Below are 20,378 nucleotides of genomic sequence, written 5' to 3'. Positions count from 1 at the left end.
CTTCCCCTCAAGGAAGCTTTCTCAATTCAAATGTCTGGATCCACAGTGAGTTTGAGTCTTTATATAGACAAGGCCTTGTATTGCTTGGAAACATGCAAATTGAAACCGACGGGCGGGTCATTTGGTTCCATTGTAAGCCTGTAATATCTGAAACCCGTATATGATTCTGAAGGTCGGTCGTTATAGGGGTGATTGTCGTTAAAGGAGGGATTTTCTCCTGTAATACCTGAAACCTGTTTATGATTGTTAATGGTCGGTCGTTAAAGGAGGCATTGTTCACCTGGCTGAAGAGAGGAGGTACTTTGTTCCTCTGTGATGGGATGGGGGGTGTGGTGATACCTGGAAGGGATCATGTCTATAACTTAATCGTAAGTTTTTGGAAGCTGGAATCCACCACCTCTGTTTAAATTTGGTTTTTCTCTCTTAACATAGATGGCTTCCTTCACACCCCTCTCAAACCACTTATTTTCTTTTTCCAGAATGTGAACATTTTGGTCCTCAAAAGAATGTCCATTGTACACAAGGTGTAGATGTACTGCGGAGTCTTGTCCAGATGAGGCCGCTCTTCTGTGTTGGGCCATGCGTCTGTGGAGAGGTTGTTTGGTTTCTCCAATATAAAGATCAGAGCATTCCTCGCTACACTGAAAAGCATATAAGCAATTCAAAAAATTGATTGTGCCAGGTTTCATGTTTCTACTAAAAACTATGAGGACACGGTAAGGATGTAAAAATGTTGTTTGTTTTGAAAGATTTCAGTCTGAGACTTTTTCCCAAAATCAATGTTTTCCTATGCCCGAACGAATTGGCTAAAAAGCTAAACCATAAATGATATCACAAAAAAACTGCAATGTGAGCTGTGGGCACTAGAAGGGTCTGGAGATGTTCTATACCAAGTTTCATGTTTGTACATCAAATGGTTGAGAAATGGCAGACATACGAAAAAAATTGCTGTTTTGGATTTTCATCTGTGATTTTTGGAAAGTCTGTCATTGGATTTCTATTGGGGGAGTGTGGACTTCTTCGTGGTCTGGGCCAAACTGCCGTAAAACAGTAAATCCCACACAAATGAGGGTTACATTTCCTGAATCTTTATAAAAATTCCTTCGTTTTGATGTATAATTTATTTAAATTGAGTGAAAAATTAGGGAGTGAGAAGAATTTGCTCGGAAAAAACAGAACAGCTCAAAAGCTAGAGCACTCACTCTAACAGTTGAAGAATTCCGCCCATAGACTTATCTTATAAAATTGAAAACCTGACATTTTTCAAATAAAATTTGAATCACAATTTTACAAAAACTGTAAAAGATATCAAAAAGCTGACTTAAACAGAAATAGTTTAATGTTTGGAGAACATTTTAAAAGTCGAATGGTGTTTCTAGCTGACAGTATGCTAAAGTACTTTTAGCTGAAATCTGAGAATTCTTCATGCATTTCAATGGGACAAAAAAAAAAGAAAAAGCTGAAAATCGCGAGAACTTCAAAAAATATCTTTACCAAAAGATAGCATAATTCTCCTCAACAAGCTGAACATTTTGATACCAAAATTGTTGAAATCGGTTGAAAACTGCAGGACTAGTTAAAGTCAGAACAATAAAAAGAGGAAAACAATAAGTGGGAATGCACAAGCATGATAAATATTTATAACTGGTCTCCCCTTTGCATCAGTATATAATTGTCCAATTGAAATTTAATACAAGGCTTAAATATTTCTTTTTAGAATAGTGTTTTTTAAGAGAGAATAAGTAAGAAGTTCAGTTTTAACTCTCTGAATCTAGTCATGCACTTCTGGCGCCTGGTTAATTTTACCTGTATTATATGAAATAAATATGCCAAAAGCCTGTTAGATGTTAAAAGAGAAATTTTAAATAAGCAAAATCAGTAAAACAGGACTTTGCCTTTGGGGAAATATCAGGGTAGGATGAGCCTTTGTAAATGCTTCGAAGACATCAAGAAAAAAAAAGAACTTTTATAACAGCATATTACTAGAAAAACAGGTTTACAGGTTTCTGTAATTAAACTAAGTTGATAATGATTCCCTGTTGCATATGCAGAGCGACAGAGAATTGCCATCTTATATTTGGATCATTTTACCTTGGGCAACACCACAAAGGTAATTAAAAACATATTCAAAAGCAGCCAACTGTCCTTTAAAAATGATTTCTTTTGGAAACTACACATTTCAAAGAGGGCACATTTCTAAGATAGACCACTTTTTAGCATCCACTGGCCTTAATTGTTACATAAATCAAACTGTAATAGAACAATGGGAGGTGCATAGTCTATCACTAAAAGACTTAAACTCAGAGGCAAGAGCTGAAGAGACTAAATTGGTCTCTGAATCTTGACTTTGCTAAAGGGTAGAATTTTAAATCTTTTCTGAGAAGCATTAGTGCACATTACATTCAACACCAATGTGTTTGTCTCTGAACAAATATGAACTTATGGGTAGAATTTTTAGTGAGTAAGCTTTATATAAAAATGCAGTTGTACAAACTTAATTGCTTAACATAGTGGTCATGTAGAGATACACAAAAGATAGATTAGGTGGGTCTTCTGGGAAGAGAGAAAATAAATCTGATTCATAATTATTCATTACCAAGTCAAAGAATGACAAAAGAGATAATATTGGTTATTTTCTTTTTATTTGCACTTTTATTATTTTTTTGTTTGTTTTTACTTCAGATAGATCACAATGAACAGAACCTTTAGACAATAGCAGTTGAAAATAATCCATACAAATAAAATTGTCTCTGGCCTTTTTACCAGCTGTTTAATGTGGAGGTGGAGCCCTATGTAATCAGTGTGGAACCTGTGGATGAGGGAACAACACTGACATCATTGGGTGCTTAATTTAACAAACCAAAAAGGCATATTGTCAGTGTGTTTGTGAAGCAGTGACTGTCTGAGTCTGTGTGCAGTTGCATCCATGTGAGTAATAGACCAGAGGTGGTTAGCCACATTCAACAAGGTCTTTCCCTAATCGCTTGGTAAAGCCAACAAGTCTCAAGTGGGCAAAAATATCACACTCTATGCTTGAGTAATGCACTGCCAACAGTGTAAGATGCCAGTGTATAATTAGACAATAATGAGAGACCCTACATTGCATTCAATCTCTAAACTTCTGAGGCCAAACTATGCATTGGCCCCAAAAAGCAGCCTCTGCTCTATTAAACAGCAAATAGCCTGAGAAAAGGGGCCATGGCTTAGAGAATTCCTTCCATAGACTGGACTCTGTGCATTTCCTCACCCTTGATTTGTAAGCATGCAGACAGTGGCCAGGGCAAGGGAACACCATTAGAGAGGACAGTACTTTGAATTGTGGCAGCAAGAGTAAAATAGGTTGTGTGATGAATCTGCATGCCTGCTGTGTTTAATGGAATAAAAATCAACAATGAAATAAAAATCTGATCGGAGTTTAAACTAAATATGAAGATGACGGAAGTTCAGAAAGAAGGGAACTGGAGAATATATACAGAAATCAAGGAGGTAAGCACATACAACAACAAGTAATGCTGCTCTAGCTAAGAGGCAGACAAATGAGCTAAATGAAAAAGTAATCATTAGGTCAAATATGGAAGAGTCAAATTTGTCCCGGTAATGTTTATGCCCTCTCTTTTATTTAATTTTCATTGCTTATGAATAACATGAAAGGCAGCGTGTTGCTTAAACGCACTGGTGTTTCTGTGTGCGATGACATTCCTGTCTGGATCACTACTGCAGCGAAAATTTGAACTGTTTGTGCTGCCTTAACATAAGACTTGTCTTATTCATCCAGATGTAGGAAATTAAAATATAAGAGAAACAAATACATTTTCTTCTCTGTCCATGCATCAATGCCCCATCTTAAAATTCACTTCTGCATTTATCCTGCAAAAAAGAGCAAGGGTAAACCTATACCAAAAAGTTTCCAGATGAAGGACAGGAGAAAAAGCAACAGCTGTTCTGCCCTTTCAAAGGAAAGTAAGCAAAAAGCCTAAAAAGGAAAGATGCAGCACAATAAAAATCCCAAACATAAAAGAAAAAATGGATGTATGCGATTTTCCTATATAACAAAATATTTAGGTTTTCTACTTCAACATACTGCATTTAGATGCCACAATACGTCACTGTTCCCTCTCAAAGCTGCAGGTTATATACATTTGGTGATTGTGGTAACATTTTCCAGAAATCATCATGTAGCCTACTGTTCTATGCCCCTTAATGCCAGGGATTTTTTTTAAAAAACACCCTGCGATAGTATATCATAATGGCCCAAAGGTGCCAAAATTTAAAAAATAAATGTTTTTTATCTCTTTTTTAGGAAATCCTGGATGCATTGTATAAACCATGTACCCATACCGAGAATAAGTAAAATCCAAAAAAAACTTCAGATAGAATTTCAGATGTCAAGTTTCTCTGCAAATTATGGGATTTCCAACATGTATTTAAGTACATACATAAACAACACAGACTTTTGAAAAAGAACCTGTTTTGGTCTTTTGTAGGAAATGCACATTCTGGTGGACTAGGTCTTGAGAAGCAGTCACAAGGCTCCACAGATACAACAAGCTCTCTGCAGAGACAGTAAGGCAGTTTCATGATCACCAAGGAAACCACTCCACTTTTCATATGGCGGGTTTCTTTTCTTTTTTTTTTGGAAAGAAAATAGAAACGGAATGAACAGAAAATATGCGGACTTGTTATTGTTAAAGAAAATAGCTGCCTTATAAAAATTTGCTCAGTAAAAATAGTCAAACAGTTTTCTTGTTGCTTTTTTGTTGTTGGTTTGAATCTTCTTCCAGATCAGCTGGCTCATTAAGCTTTTAACAGTTATTGTATTTGATCCAGCTGGATCTCAGGGTAAAAAGCAGCGACATCTCAAAAGCACTGAGACCAGCCTTACTGCAAAGATGCAGGATACAGATGAAAAAAAGAAACAAACAGAAACCCAACTAAAGCAAACTCACAGAGTTCGACAGCTACTAAGGCAACTTTTGCCAAATACAATATAAGCCCATGTATATTGCAACACAACCATATATTAATTTAATAAAATACACAATATAGCTTTTGTACACATAACAATTTGGCTCAAATGCACAGAAATTGCAGTAAAATTAATAAAAATATGTCTGTTTTACTGATGTAAACACATCAAAATTGGATACATATACACATATAATGATATTACGTATAGTGATAATGTGAAGGGACATTTTATTGTTTTGTCATATTTTTGGATCGTTGTCTTTAAAACAATGGCAGTGTCCTTTGCAGTTCTTTCTTAAATACCTCCCACATGACTTCTACTTCAGGACACTTTTAATGTCAAATTCCACTTTTTTCTCCTTATAAAATGTATAAATATTTTGCTGATATTCGGACACTATACATGGATTCATACATACAGTCATCTATATAACCATATAGATATTATCTTTTCACAGCTGAGGAAAGAAAGGTCCCTTTTTATACAACTTGATTGCCTGATGGCATAGTCACAGACATGATAATTCACTGTACACAAGGGACTAAAAGCTGATGGTGTACATGTATAAGACAAATCCACAGATGGGCAGTTGTATGTGAGCATTCATTTGTTTCATCTGCATTCTTGTGTGGTGTCAATGTGTAAGCGTGTGTGTCTGCAGAGTGGTAGTGGACATGTGATGACGTTGATGCGTGCAACTACTTTGCTCAGCAACATGAACATTTAAATAGAGGTGTGAGACAGACACAGCTTACATGTAGTTACAAAATGACCGGTGAGACATGGTTACACTGTTAATAAATCCGACTGAAACAGATCTGGCTGGTCCATAACAACCCCCTCCCCCCCCGAATAAAATCTCTTCAGGTATAGATCTGGTCCATCACACGCTACACTTGTTTATCAATTGAAAAAATGAAACAAAAAAAAGAGTAAAGTTGTGTACTTCTGTCTTTCACTGTCCGAATAGATCAACTTTTATATTTTTTTTCCACATCGATTGTCATGTCTGACCGCACATAGTCCTTCTTCATTCAATTTTAATGTCCAACACACAAAACAGAAATCCACCTACGCACACTTAAAAAGATATGTAGGTTTTCACAAGAGACCATGAACAACACACATATGAGCTGGTGGGCACTTAGATAAGAGCTTGCGAGGTGCCAGAGGCTTAAACCCCTGCAATTTGCTTAAGAATCCAAAAAGTTTAGAAATTCAGAAAAAGTCAGAAGTCAGTTCCTCTTTTTTGTTGTTCTTGGTTGCCACTGGACTGACGTAATAAAAGTTTATCTTGTCCTGTTTTTGTACTTTTCTACAACAAATACAGTGACAATAGTTCCAGTCACCAGAGCCATTTACACTTTCCGATTTGTTTTGGTGACTAACAGTTTTAGCATGAAAGTCTTAACAACAAACTCCGACCTTTATCCTCACATCTCCTTATGTTGTGGTTCTTTGAGTCATTTTCTCAGTGTGCCAGTGGCCTCACTATCTCTGCAGTCTTGCAATAGTTTGTCAATGTCTCTCACCACCTGGTCAGCGTCCATTCCACTGCGGTTTGAATCTGGTTCTGCCTGCTCTAGGACGCGCTCCATTTCACCCGCCGCCTCCTGACTGATTCTGGAGCGGGCCTCTGCAAGGACCTTGGCCACCGGGTCTGAGGGAGGCAACGATGGGTAGACCCCTTGGTCTCTTGTTTGTTTAGTAGGTGACATGTATTGGCCATCAGGTGGCCCGTAGTGGATCGAGCAGCTTGCTGGGGGAGGTTTGCCCTCAGCCCCATCTGCTGGGCCTTTGACTGCAGAACAGGGAGGCATTGTGGAGCATCCTTTGGTAGGACTGCTGGAGGCTGACGGTACTTCTTGCAGCAGGGGGCTGAGGGCACGTTTTGCTTTTAGGTAGGGCTTGACGTTGGCGACCAGGATGGTGTGGTCTCGTCTCTCTTTTCCAAATGTGCAGAAAGTTTTCTTGCCATTGGGGTTTACAGTCTCATAGGTCTCTGTCTCAGCAACCACCTCCATCCCGGCCGGCACAAACATATTGTTGCGGTAGTCAATGCCTTCTGTCTGGTTTCCTCCTGCAGGAAACTGAGGCATCCAGCAGCGGTCAGAATGACCAAGGACTCTGCATTCCTCTGTGCAATTCAAACAATCCTCATCTGTAGACAAAAATAAAGGGAAGGGGATGAGAAGAAAGCAACATTAATGTCCAACATCCGGATAAAACTAAATAAAACAATTTGATGGTATTTAAATATCAATCATATTATAAACCAAAGTATAATAAGTCATTTTAAACAAACAATTGGAAAAGTTCAAGCTAAAGTAGTGAAGCTCAAGCCCCAAAAAATAAGAAAGAAGAGCAAGAAATGCTTTTTCCATTCTTAGTGCACATAAAAAACATATACACCATGTGCACTTAAGCACACATAGATGCACACAGCTTTCCAGGGGAACCGGGGGACACCTGCTTGCATTTTTCCAAAGCTCTGATCAAGGGGATGGCAGAGCATACAGAAAAGATGGGAAGGGAGTGAGAGAAAAACAACAACGGTTCAGGTTTGGCAAAGGCACTGTGGCGTTATCATAAATTCATGTCAGTGGGCTTTGAAGTCCTCCCTAGATAGAGAGCCTGTGCCAAACGGCTTGTGCTTCTTGCCTGTGTTTGGGCCTGTTTATTTGTGTGTGCCTTGTAGTTGCCTTGTGTGTGCATATGAGTGTGTTTCTCACTTTCATCTCTATTCAGAAGGATGCACACTTTGGCTGATTATGGGACTGTTTTTTCCTGTGTAAAGCAGATCCAAAACTTGGTTAAAAAAAATCTGGATTTTTTTTTTTTTTTTGCTGTTGATCGAAGAGAAGAGGAAACACTGTGTGGCACAAAAGGGTTTCTGAGTATGCTGAAAACAGAGACAATATTTGAGCAAACAATAGGAGATGAAACTGACATCTTGTTTCTCATCACAATTTAGATATTTAATATAAAAAAGATATTGGTGATGAAACCATTAAGTGTAAACCCCTAAACTTTGTAGACAAATAGCATACTATATTGCTTTGATAATGTATAATAACATGCCTGTGTGAATTCTAAGTCCTGTCTCATATCTTTGTTGGGGGGGGGAGGGGTTTCCTTGATAAACTTTGTCGTAAATATCAGCAGGTTCCCAAAAAGCTTATTAAAATCCTAAAATCAAGGTTTTACTGCCAGGTGTTGGCCTATCCTGAGTATTCTTTTAATTTCTACCTACTAAAGGTAAGGCATAAACTGAAACATTTTTCAAAAAATATAGATATACAAAGTAGTCAATACCTTGTTTGCATATTTCTAATTAAAACCAGACAGAAAAAAACAGTCTTAAGTTTTAACAGTTTTCTATATACACTAAATAGTTACATTTATTTAAAGGCGTGTTTAAGCATTTAGAGCAATAATTGAACATCTTTCATAGTGAAGGTCCACAAACCCCCAATTTAGACATACAGAAAAATCAAAAGATTTTCTTTTTTACATTGCCGATAATTGCAGGGTGAGCCTGGTTTTAGTTGACATAGTTAAAACATGTTTCTTTCACTCTCATCCCATGTTTATCGGCCCAATTTATATCCACCTTGTGAGGAGAAAATTCCCTCCTTGTACACCTGAAATCGATTTGACAAAAACATGTCATGAAACACCTGATCTTTGAATTCAAAATCAGAGGTTGAAAATTTTAAGAGACACAGCGCTTTAAGCTGTTCTCTCAGATTTTGTTTTAATGGGGTAACAATGAGGCTACTTAGTGCTGTGTAGCGTTTGAGCTACCATTCTCAACTAACTCTGGGAAGACAGAACTGCTCTTAGAAGCCGTATAGCTACCCTATCAGCTCCATTATGCATTGAACAAGGCTCTACAGCATGCTGAGAGTGCTGCGCTTTAAAGACAACAAACCTAGGACTAATACAATCTTTGGTTGATGCGAATGAGCTTGCTGAGTGGATGTGCTTGAGTGCACTTGGCATGGCCGTCTTTGCCGTGTTGTGGGTCAGCAGCACAAATTCCCAAGAGTCTGCCCTTCCTAAGCTGTGGAGATGAGCTTAACACTTCACAAATGTTTGAAGAAGCCAAAAAGCGCTGGCAGGGAGAGCCTGACATTTCCCGTGTCAAAGCAGTCATCTGAAGAGGAAAAAAAGGTGAGCTGGAAAGGGGAGAGTAGACCAATACAAAATGGACTACATTCAAATGATGTAGACGGTGAGTGAATGCATCTAAACACACTGACTCAGGTATGCATGTCTGAGGTTGTGAGAAAGTGATTTGAAATTTGAGTAAGAAAATAGGAGCAACATATCAGAGCACTGTAATCGACGATTTAGTCAAAAGACGGTGCATAAAATACAAATCTGAATACTACTTTCAACAAGAGCACACCATTATTGTAATCCATCATCAGGATTCAAAACACAGAGCCAACATCTAACAACGCATATCTATTGTCGACCGCAGCCTTGCACCTACACACTCACATACACACAAACAATTAACTTTGCCCCTACAATGTCTTCATGCTCTCCGAAGTGATTGTCCATTCAGCATATTAAAGCATAAATAATCCATGCAGACATATTTCTCTCTGTTCAGTTGGAGAAAACCTCTGATAGATTATTCATGTCTCTGCTGCACGTACAACCTTGAGGCATTCTCCTCATATCTATGGCTAACAGTATGACATATGAGAACAGGGGTGACATTCATCTCCCTCTCTCTCTCTCTCTCTCTCGGTTCCTTCACCCTGGCTCAACCAGCTCTCTGGGATGGGCAGGAAAGGCCTCCACCAAGGACACATTTGCCTATGAAGATTTGGCTATTGTGGGACATAGTCTGTTTCTCTACACTCACATGCACCTTGAATTGTCCAAGATAAATTACACTGACAGATATCCTAGACAATGTCATCTTGTACTAACTTAATAAAGCCCTCTCCCAATAATCTGGTTTAGGAGCATGGTTACTAAGACAAATTACTTGGCTCATCTTTTAATTTCAATTTGCAGCAGATAATTCATAAAAAAACACACAGTTATGAAAGTTTCATTACTTTTCAAGCTGTGAACTTTCTATTGAAAATAAATAATTCTAAAATGTCAAATTAAGAAGTGTTGTGGTCATTTTTTATTCGCTTCTCAGACAAAGGGCACAGTCACCATCTGGGTAACAAACCGTAAAAATAACAAAGAGCCTGTTCAAAGAGCTCAATCATGTTATCCACTCCTGTCTTCCTCCAGATGTACAAAGTATCAGCAGTACAATGTTTCACTAACTTTGTCACAGTGTTTTTTTCTTTACTTCTTAAGCTTGAAAAGGCTGGTGCCATCACGACAAACAGAGGCATATTGCTAACTGCTGAGGAAAGGAATGTCTATCAGACAAAAACAATAGTCCTGAGTTTAACAAGTATTTAAAATATAACTGGAAGTTTATCTGTTCATGGCAATTTTTGACCTGCTTAAAACTGCCTGATACAGTGTTTAGGCACTGAGAGTAGTCAGCGGGAGAATGTTCCTTAAATTTTAAATTCCTGTCTTTGAGAGAACACACCACCTGACGGAAATATGATCAGAAACCCAGGAATGAGAAAGATAAAGACTCTGCTTCAAGACAAGAATCACTGAACTCTGACTGAATCCCCTGTTTGGTAAGTGAAGAATTATTGGCTCTTACTTTGTTGCAAGCTACTGAAGACACTTGACCTGGATCCCTGGTTATAATCAAATATTACACCTCAGGTGTCAACATAAAATGTTTAATTAAACTCAGTATCCTCCGAGTGCTTGTTGATGCTTTCTTGACCTCAAGCAGGCACTTTTTGGCTTTAGGGCAGATTTCCAATACTAAGAACTCTTTAACAAGGCTGCTATCAAAAAATAATACTTATTTGTATCACTGGTCACTGGTAAAGATTTGTACAAAAGATTTAAATTAATTTTGCGGACAATTGGTGACCCCAATATGATGCTAAGCAGCTAATCAACTGCATGGCAGCAGAGATTTTAGACCCATCTAAAGCCCTTGAAGCTTTACTTGAACATGCCTCTTGTCTTTCCTATTTTGAAGAATGGCTAAGAAAGTCTGCCAATTGATGTTCCGATTATCCAATGAGTTTAGATGCCTAAGCCTTTGGAAGAAGCAACCATGAATGAACTTTAGGTGATTTTTCAAAGTTTCTTAAGAAAGGCTATTTAGAGGTAGCAATTGATTTCACATTTTTGTTATTGGACTGTAGTGAAAAGCATGACTACCTGGAAAGAACACAGATGTATACAGGTAAAATAAAGCACTGCAATCCATGCAGAAAAGACCTTCTTGCCATTCTCTCACAATTTCTTTAGATTAAAATCAAGGTCTTGTGTTGGACACTCCAAAACATTTCCTTTGTTCTCCTTAATCCACTTAGTAACTAATTCGGTTTTCCTCTAATGGCTGTTTCCAATTCGGGAGACCTGTTTATACTCAAACTCTTACTTACTAACTCTAACTGGCTGTTGATTGACATGCTCATTATTTTTATATGATGTCATTTTCTTAAGATACCATCTATTTTCTAAGAATCCCTCCTGCAATAAGATACCTAGGATTATGCTGCCATCCCTTTGTTATATTATACTGTTATTTTAAGGTTTTTCACTTTTTCCTCCAGATGTAATGATGGCCATTATGGCAAAACATTGCAGTTTTAGTTTAATTGGACCACCGGATACATCTAGAAAAATTAAAGCATTTATTCTGTATGGCACTTTCAATCTGTAACCTGGCAATTTTTTGTTTTATTAGAGTTATATATTTTTGCCTATTGAGGAGCTTTTTCAATACAAGAGCTAAAAAGTGTTTTGCTGTTTTTAATGGGTCCCTCTTAACAGCCTCAACCAAAATCCTCACAAGGTCTTTAGCTTTTTTGTTTTTGATTCTGTGTATTTAATATGTTGGCTTGAAATATATAACTATATATGAACTTGTATCTTGTGAATTAACCTAATAAAAAAGGTTACAAAGCATTGGAATTTTAAACATGTAAACTTCTTAACTTGAAGAAAGCATCACTCATGTATTATCATTATAGTTAAGGAAATATAGATAATTTCGGTCATCTTAGCTCATTCTAAGCAGGTAAAAAAATGTGTATACAGTTAAAAACTTTGAACTTTATTGCCTCACTCAAATATGGACAAAGACACAACTGTAAAAGGTTGTTAAAATCTGAAAGAGCATCTATGAAGTTTTGGATCAAACAGTTACTTATCTAGAGATCATAAACAAATATTTTTGCATAAGCTTTCAAATTCCTATTTACAATCACAGTAGAAGCCTACAGGAAATATCTTTGTTCAGTTTATATGGAAAAACAAATGTTTTCCTTAAGGAGAAGTTTTACTATACGGTGGACAGATGTTTGCTGTGATATTTGGAAGAATGCATTTAAATTGTCTATTAAAAATGGTGTTATGTATCAGTGTGTATGATAAAACATGGTGTGGTTTCCCTAAACAGCCTTTTTCCCCCCTTGAGATTCCTGCCCTCTGGCCCTACAACAAGGTCCTTCCTCGCTTTATTACCCAGGCTGGTGATTAATGTCCCTCTGTCACACACTTAGGTTTTCAAAGAGGAGGAGACGCGAGCTCTACTCACCGGCTAATGCTAGCAAACCATCACCATTAAGCTGAACACTGGGTAAGACAATGGAGTGGTAATGTCTTCCATAAGTTTAGAAAGGAGGTAAAACACTCCAAACTGATAACAGTGACATCGAATCATTTCTTTGTTTTTCACACTTGTGGAGCCATTACAGGAAGAAATATGATCTGCTAAAGTAGACTACAAGAATAGAAAATTACCCAAGGTAATGAGTTTGTGTGTTTGCATTTGTGTGTTGAGGTTGTGTTGTGTTAAATATCCCTCGACCCACCCGAGGTGGACAGGAGGAGTGGCAGCTGACGAATTGAGAGGGGCATCTGTGACAAACCATGACTACACCTGTTCTCCTGAGGGAGCTCACAGTGTGTGTTTGGGTGTGCATGAGTGTGTGTGAGCATTATTATGCTTTTTAATCTCATCACCTTCTGCTATCCAGCCAAGTCGAACCAACCTGTTCATCCCGCAAATCAGGTTAACTAAACATTTGAGGCAAACTGATGAAAGAGTCAAAAATCTGACAAGGCTTAATCTTCTGCAAACATCTTGGGACTTCTTAGTGACTCCACAAAACATTTCAAGCTTTAGGCATCAGTGACATAATCTGCGTTTGCTTAAACATCCAATATTATGACCAAATGATATTACATGTATCTTTTTTTATGGATTAGAAAAAAACTTTTACTTTTTTGTACACATAAAGCTTAACAAAAATGGAAAGTTGTTAGATAATTGCTAATACACTCCCCTGCTCTCCACAGTTAGCTAGTTTGTTTTGCCAGCATTGTAATAAGAGCATGAGACTGTTGTTGTGTAGTCATCACAGCCTATAATGGGACCTGCATTTGGGACAGTCTAAGTCCACTTGACATCTGAAAAACATTATATTCAGGTAATGATGTGATTAAAAAAATACTTTTGAGCAAACTATAATTGTATACTTTTGGCTCCAGGCCTGAATGGTATGTTTTTATTGAAATACAGTTTTTGCATCGGTAGGCTGTATTTGAAAAGGGGGTGAAATGAAATAGAGCAGCAAAGGTCAACAGACCCGAACCTATGACCGCTGTACCAAGAACTAAGGCCTCCATATGGGGGTCGGCCACTTTACCCTTGCACCACATCCATGTTCTGTATAGTCTCTTCAAAAGAAGATATTTTCTCTCCACATAAAACTTAGAATATATATATATATATATATATATATATATATATATATATATATATATATATATATATATATATATATATATAGAATATATTATTTTTCTCTAAAAAGGTTATTTAGTAACTTTGGGAATTTTCTGATGATTATTTTTTTTATGTCACTTATGTTCTTTATTTTCCTGAACTATTCATAACCTCCGTTGCGATGCTAAAAAATAATACTTGGTCTCTTCTATCTATTTTTCCCAACTGATACCCTCTTTGTGACATTATAGGGATCCTTTGAAATCTGTGTGGAAAAATATGATTTTGATTTCAGTATACAATTGGAAAATTTCAGGACAATTCTATTAGAACATCTGAGACATGTTAACAGTTTATCAGATTCTGTGAAACAGATGGTGGGTTGAACCCAAGAAGACTGGGGTCTCAAACTGACTCAAGAGATGTTTTTAACAAATTATTAGTGTGCTCATTTTTAAATCAAGTGAACCAAAACCTTCCATTTTAGTTTTCTTTTAGTCCAGTTTTTCTCTTGAATTTGTCAAAAGGACTTTAAAAGGTAGAACAGTTTAGAAACGATTTATGAGGGACTGCTGCATGTACATTTTATAGAGCTACTGTATAAGCCTGTCTAACTGACATTGCTAACATATAGTTCTAAAGAGATTATTGCATAAAAACAACAACATATGTATCAGGGTATATTAAAACACCAGCTAAAATATATGTAATTTGAAATATTGTGTTTAGATTGTTTTGTGGAGTCCATAGCTTAGAAGAATAAAAAGGATACTTTGCTCCAGTGTAATAGATCTTATCACAGTGGGAGGCAGGAGAATACCAATGCATAGCAGGAAGTGCTCGGCAGGAGCGTCGGGGAAAAACTGTTGGCTGGCGAAGCACAGACTAAATCAAGAATACTTATCTTAGGATCAAATACGTCCTCTCTATAGTCATTCTCCTGCAAAACCACAGTCCTCTCGGTCAGCTAATACTTGGCTAAGTTTCTCAAAGCAAACAAAGAGGAGAAAGTGTTTACTTGCAGCAAAGATATGGAGCAAAAAAAAAACTGGATGCATAAGCTGATATTCAAACAAAAACAAATACACAAAGCCTAATCAATAATGAACAAGCAGAGCTGGGAGGGTGGGGAGTGATGGGTAGAGGGGTCTGCGGGGCTGAGGAGATGAGGGACATCTGGGTGGCTAGGTTTGTGTTATCAAACAGCACTCTCCTGCTATCACAAAGCAGCATTGAAGTGTCCTGAAAAACATGAGTTTGCCCTTAAAATAACATTTAGAAAATGACCCACCTGGCCATATAAAAGCTTATGTATGTTATTGTGTTTGTGAATGTGAGTCTGTGTATCTGTTAACGTTTTTGTGTCTGAATGAATTGTGCACTCACACCCCCCAGTGTCAGTTTATCTGCAACGTGAGCGAGTATCAGTTTTATTTTTAGTGAATCTAATCAAATAGGATCTGCTTTTCCTGGCATGTTTTCCCACATGCTTTAGATTTCCCCAGTTGAGCCAAGAGTGCCTAGTGTTATATTATTAATGAAAGATGTCTGCCAGCTTTAACTGTTAGGAAAGGTCAACCTGCAGATATCTGTGGGAAAAAAACCCTCAACCTTTTTAGTTTTTTTTTTTTCTTATCTGTTGGCAATCCAAACAAACTGGTTTAACCGTAATGAACAGCCATGGGAATCTATCCAAGGCCAAAACATGCTGAGTAAAGGCAAACCACTGCTTTACGTTAACCATGTTTTGTGTTGTGTGCCAATATTCAAACTGCTGTTTCAACAGATTTAGAAAACTTCTGAGTGTTGTTCTTCTTTGAGGTATTTTCATATCCCAGCATTGAAGCAAACCATACAGAATAAACAAATAAAGAGAAAAAGAAAGCTACATATCTTTTCGTTGTGCGTAGAGCAGCTCTGAGCCTTCACTTCTGACAGCAGTAGGAGGCACTCAATAAATATTGCAAGGTCAGTGAAGGAAGATCATTCCTTTAGCCAATCAAAATACCTGAGCCTCTTCTCCAACCCTGACTTAAGACCTTCGATAATTCACATTTCCTCTAGGTATGGATTGCTCCTGCTCCTGCTTCAAAGTGTTTTAATGTTTCAGCTTTTGAAAGAGAGAAGCCACAGGCAAGCTTTTAGATATAGATGTTTGGGAAGAACAAGCCTTACATCATTCCTGCAGTGATCAAAGTGTTTATTCTCCTTGAACAACACTGAAAAATTTACTCTGGTTTAGCATATTCTATCAAATAATATATTAATCAGTATACAAACACACTTACATACACAAAGTGACATATGCCCTAAAAATGTATACATATATTTTGAATGCAACGACTGGGACTTTGTGGTAAAGACGAGGGTTGTAAAACTAATTCAAGAAGTAGAATGAAATCCAGCAGCATCACAAAGAGCCACCACACATAGGGCCCATAAGTCCTTTAGAGCTTCAGTGCCTATTTGCTTTCTACACTGACATCTAAGTTTTCTTATTATTAAACTGAATCTGTGAAAATAAAAATAGCTAAATCCGCAACATCTCCTCAGGATCTTGAAGGTAAGCGCCCCCTTTTATTGACTTCGAGGTAAACCACCGCTTTCTACACCTGGCAGTCAATCTAAATAATTGCCCCCACACAGATATTAAAAGAATCATATGATTATTACAAACCAGCCTTATAGGAACTGTAATTGTCTGTCACACACTGTCATATTACTTTAAATATGGATGTGTAGATCTCAGCAGAGGACTAGTTATGGTTGCAAATATATCCTATGTGTGCGCTGTGCCAACAAGTAACAAAGATTTGTTTTACAAGATGGTAGAGATTTCTAGTTTAAAAGTGTTTTTCCAATGGATCAGTTGAAATAACTGATTCATTGATTGATTGACTTTATTTTATATAGAAGCTGAACTCTGTAAAAATTCTTTCTTTTTAAATAAAACACGCCTCACACTACAAGTAAAAAAATAAAAACCTACACAGATCAGTTAAGTTCCTAGGGGCTACAAAGGATAGGGAGAAGGGCCACATGCAGCTCATAAGCCAAGCATTTACCATCCCACTAATACAACAAAATAAAGTAGCATCAATTTATGAAATGGATGGAACGGGATGCATGGTTTAAAACATTTTAAGGAACACAAATTAAGAAAGATTTTCTATCCTTGCATTCAGCCCTTTTACTCTCAGTCACTCAAGTAAAAATCCAGTGCAACAAATACTTTTAGATTATTTAATCAGGGAGTGTGCCAACGTGTGCAATTTGTTCCCAAAATAAATCAAGTTTTACTGCAAAGAGCTTAGATTCTGGGCCTTGAGGAAGAACAGTTTTTAGCACTATTGCTTTGCAACAAGAAGATCCTAGGTTTGATTTCCAGCCTGGGGTCTTTCTGGGTTTTGCATGCTCAAACTGTGCATGCAAGGGTTCTCTGTGGCTTCCATCCACAGTCAAAAAACAAGACTGTTAGGTTGTTAGGTTGGTGTCTAATTCTCTTAAGTGTGAGTGTTGCCTTGTGATAGACTGGTAACCTGTACAAGGGTGTAACATGTTTAGATTGTCGAAATTTGTCAATAAACATTAGCAAATGACTTAATCATGGGAAGCAAAAACTAACCAGATATGTCAGGGATATGTTTGTAGGGAAGACAATAAAAAAACTGTAAAAATAATGTTAGAAAAATATATATTTTTGGTGATCTTTATTTTACATAATATCAAGCTGTGTAAACAGAGTATTGATGGATGGGGAAGTAGGGACTCTGTTTAAAACAAAACCATTTTAAACATGCAATATCTTGAGTTTGATGTAAAACTAAAATGGCAATTTACTTTGCTTACAGCATGCCCACCAAAAAGCTGAAAGTTTGTTTGTTTTTTCTCCTCAGGAAAGACATGGTCAGATGTGGAAATATTGTGGAGCTAAATCAATACATAGAGGGAGAGAGCAATTTAGGGGTTGAAAACAACTTAAAACTGGGGCGGTGGTTCAGATCCCATCAGTAAAACAAACACCAACAGTCAAAGGTAAAATTGCAGGGTTTTGATCAAAGCCTTTTCATGTTTGGCGCATGAGTCCAGAACTAAACAAATGGCTAATCCACAAACAGACCAGAAAATTATTATTCACAAAGTCTATCCATCCAAGGGGCTGGGATTGAGCTGTTTTGCAAAGATAAAAGAAAAAAATAACTCAATCTTTCAACACAACCTCTAAAAGACTCCGTCTGTTAGTAGGTGTTTTTGCTAGAATTGAGTTAAGGTTGCTTAATAGAAATGTTACACCAAACTTTAGAATTTTATCAGTGAAGAAAAAAATCAAAAGTTCCTTAGGGCTGCAACAACGATAAAAATCGACTTTTAAAAGCGTTGGCAACGAATTTCATCATCGATTAGTTGTGTCGCGCGATTAATGCGTCATCCGCCGCCGCCGTCATCACATCCACTTGACTGAAGCGGGGGAAGAAGGAAAAAATACGGCAGAGCGAGCCAGCGCTGCAGGTGCAGTGTTGCCAACTCAGCGACTTTTCAGACCCCTCCAGTGACTATTTTTCAAAAAAGCGACTAGCGACAAATCTGGCGACTTTTTACGATGTCACTGGCGGCTTTTGGAGACTCTTACGTGAAAGCATGTATCGTTCCTACTCTGCCGTGGGGCGCCTCCCCCCGCTCCCGCAGGAGTCCCTCTCAGCGCTGCAGTCAGAGCAGCAGAATTTTTACCCTCAGCGTAAAAATCCTGCTTCATTAACGTCTGCAAATGAAGCGCGCATGCACCGGGATTGACGGCGCAAATTGATCACAATAATTAAAATAGCCTGCGCTTTGTACAGTGAAAAAAGTCGTAACATGCAACTTTTGTCAAAACAAATTAACATGGCACGGAACCACCATGTTTGTTTCGTTTTAAAGTGGGGAAACGTAACGTTAGTTTCTCAGGTAACTAATCTGATGCTTTCCTTACCGTATTAGTAGGTTACAGACAGTGATAAGGTTGGCTACTTATTTTACTTTTAATTTCATTTGAATTAGCTTAAGCAGCGTTTATGTTTACTTTATAAATAAATAACTTGCAAATTATGAGGGCAAGGCTTTTAAAGTTTAAATCTTCTGGCAAAGATAAAGTAAAGAAGATCCTGCAATTTATGGAAGTAAAACAGAATAAAATCCAGCAAGATCAGTAATATGTCAATTAATTATATGCCACATTTCCATGTAAATATCTGTCTTTGGAGGATGTGTTTTTTAGCACCCCTAGTTCTCTCATTTTTATTCCAAATACAATTTATAATTTGAATCACAGGGCTATTTTTGTCTCTATGGTTCAGTATTTTCTCAAGTAGCAATTTTAACTGCTATACTTTCCTGTCTTAATAGGCAGAACTCTATTAGTCTAAAAAAACCTCATTTGTTGATATGGGGGGGCCTGTTGTTTGAACCCCTTAGGGGCTTTTAAAAAAAAAAAAGTTTTTTTTGTGCTTTATGAAACAAAGTACCCTATATTTTGTGGATGTACAGCTACATTTCTCATGTAAGTTTGCGTAGTTTTAACACAAATATTTATTTTTCATATTGCACCAGTACAGTTAATGAGCAACCTGTACTTGTGTGCTTGTTTGTTCTGTCTAAAATGTTTATTTTGGAATAAAGAGTATAAAATATAAAAAATATTTTTTGTCCGATTCATCGATTAATCGAAAAAATAATCGGCTGATTCATCGATTTTTAAAATAATCGTTAGTTGCAGCCCTAATATATATATATATATATATATATATATATATATATATATATATATATATATATATATATATATATATATATATATATACACACGTGTGCGTGTGTGTTACTTTATACAATAAACCAAAGTTCATGGTTGCAAATTGAAGAAATGTAAAATGTTCAAGGAGAAAGAATACTGTTTTAAAGCACTGTAAGACAGGGTTGTCCTATAAATGATTTAATATTTATCAGGATACAGCAAGCTGTAACCAGAATTGAAGCCATAGAAGCAAGTAGTTCTCTGTGGCACACAGCTTTAAAAATAGATTTCAAAAGCAGGGTTAAGGCTGCTTAATTTGTCTCAAGCCTCACGTTGAACTTTTTTCCATCACTTTATGTATTCTCTAGTTGATTTTGTGACATTGAGATCCAAGATGTGTGGGGTCCACAGCATCTGCTGTATGCTTCCTTGTTTTTCTCATTGATGAAGACAGATCTGTGAGACTAACTGTGTGATTGCGGTCATTTATGGTGCAGATTGAATTTGGGACCAATTAGATGAATGCCTGATGGAGCTGCACAGCAGATGTGAATTTCAGCATTTTAACTGACCGCAATGAACAGCGCTGAGAATTGTTTTTCTGCAAATAAAGTGCACTCACTTTAATTCAAAGATGGATAGAGACACTTGAAACATTTATTTACAGAGAGAAACAGGGAATATACAGCGGATAATATTGTTTTGGATTCAATACAAAAGGAACAAACATATCTGACGCACAACCTACTCTCATAAAGGAATACCTGTTGTTGTCTAAG

General features: G+C 37.1%; 1 protein-coding gene across 2 annotated transcripts in view; it reads right to left on the bottom strand.

Annotated features, from left to right (window-relative positions):
• Positions 1-2,881: 2,881 nt before the first annotated feature.
• The window catches only part of pcdh17 (protocadherin 17), a 68,589-nt gene continuing 51,092 nt past the window's right edge, over positions 2,882-20,378 (bottom strand). For both annotated transcript variants that reach the window (XM_038270758.1, XM_038270757.1), the window contains exon 5: positions 2,882-7,130. In XM_038270758.1, the coding sequence (XP_038126686.1) occupies positions 6,433-7,130 (698 nt within the window). In that variant the 3' untranslated portion in view covers positions 2,882-6,432. The remainder of the gene's footprint in view (positions 7,131-20,378) is intronic.

This window comes from Cyprinodon tularosa, unplaced genomic scaffold (genome assembly GCF_016077235.1).
Source record: "Cyprinodon tularosa strain WSP-4 unplaced genomic scaffold, ASM1607723v1 ctg775, whole genome shotgun sequence".
Lineage (NCBI taxonomy): Eukaryota > Metazoa > Chordata > Actinopteri > Cyprinodontiformes > Cyprinodontidae > Cyprinodon > Cyprinodon tularosa.
The sequence above is the reverse complement of the archived record's forward strand: the minus strand, read 5'-3'. Positions and strand labels throughout refer to the sequence as shown.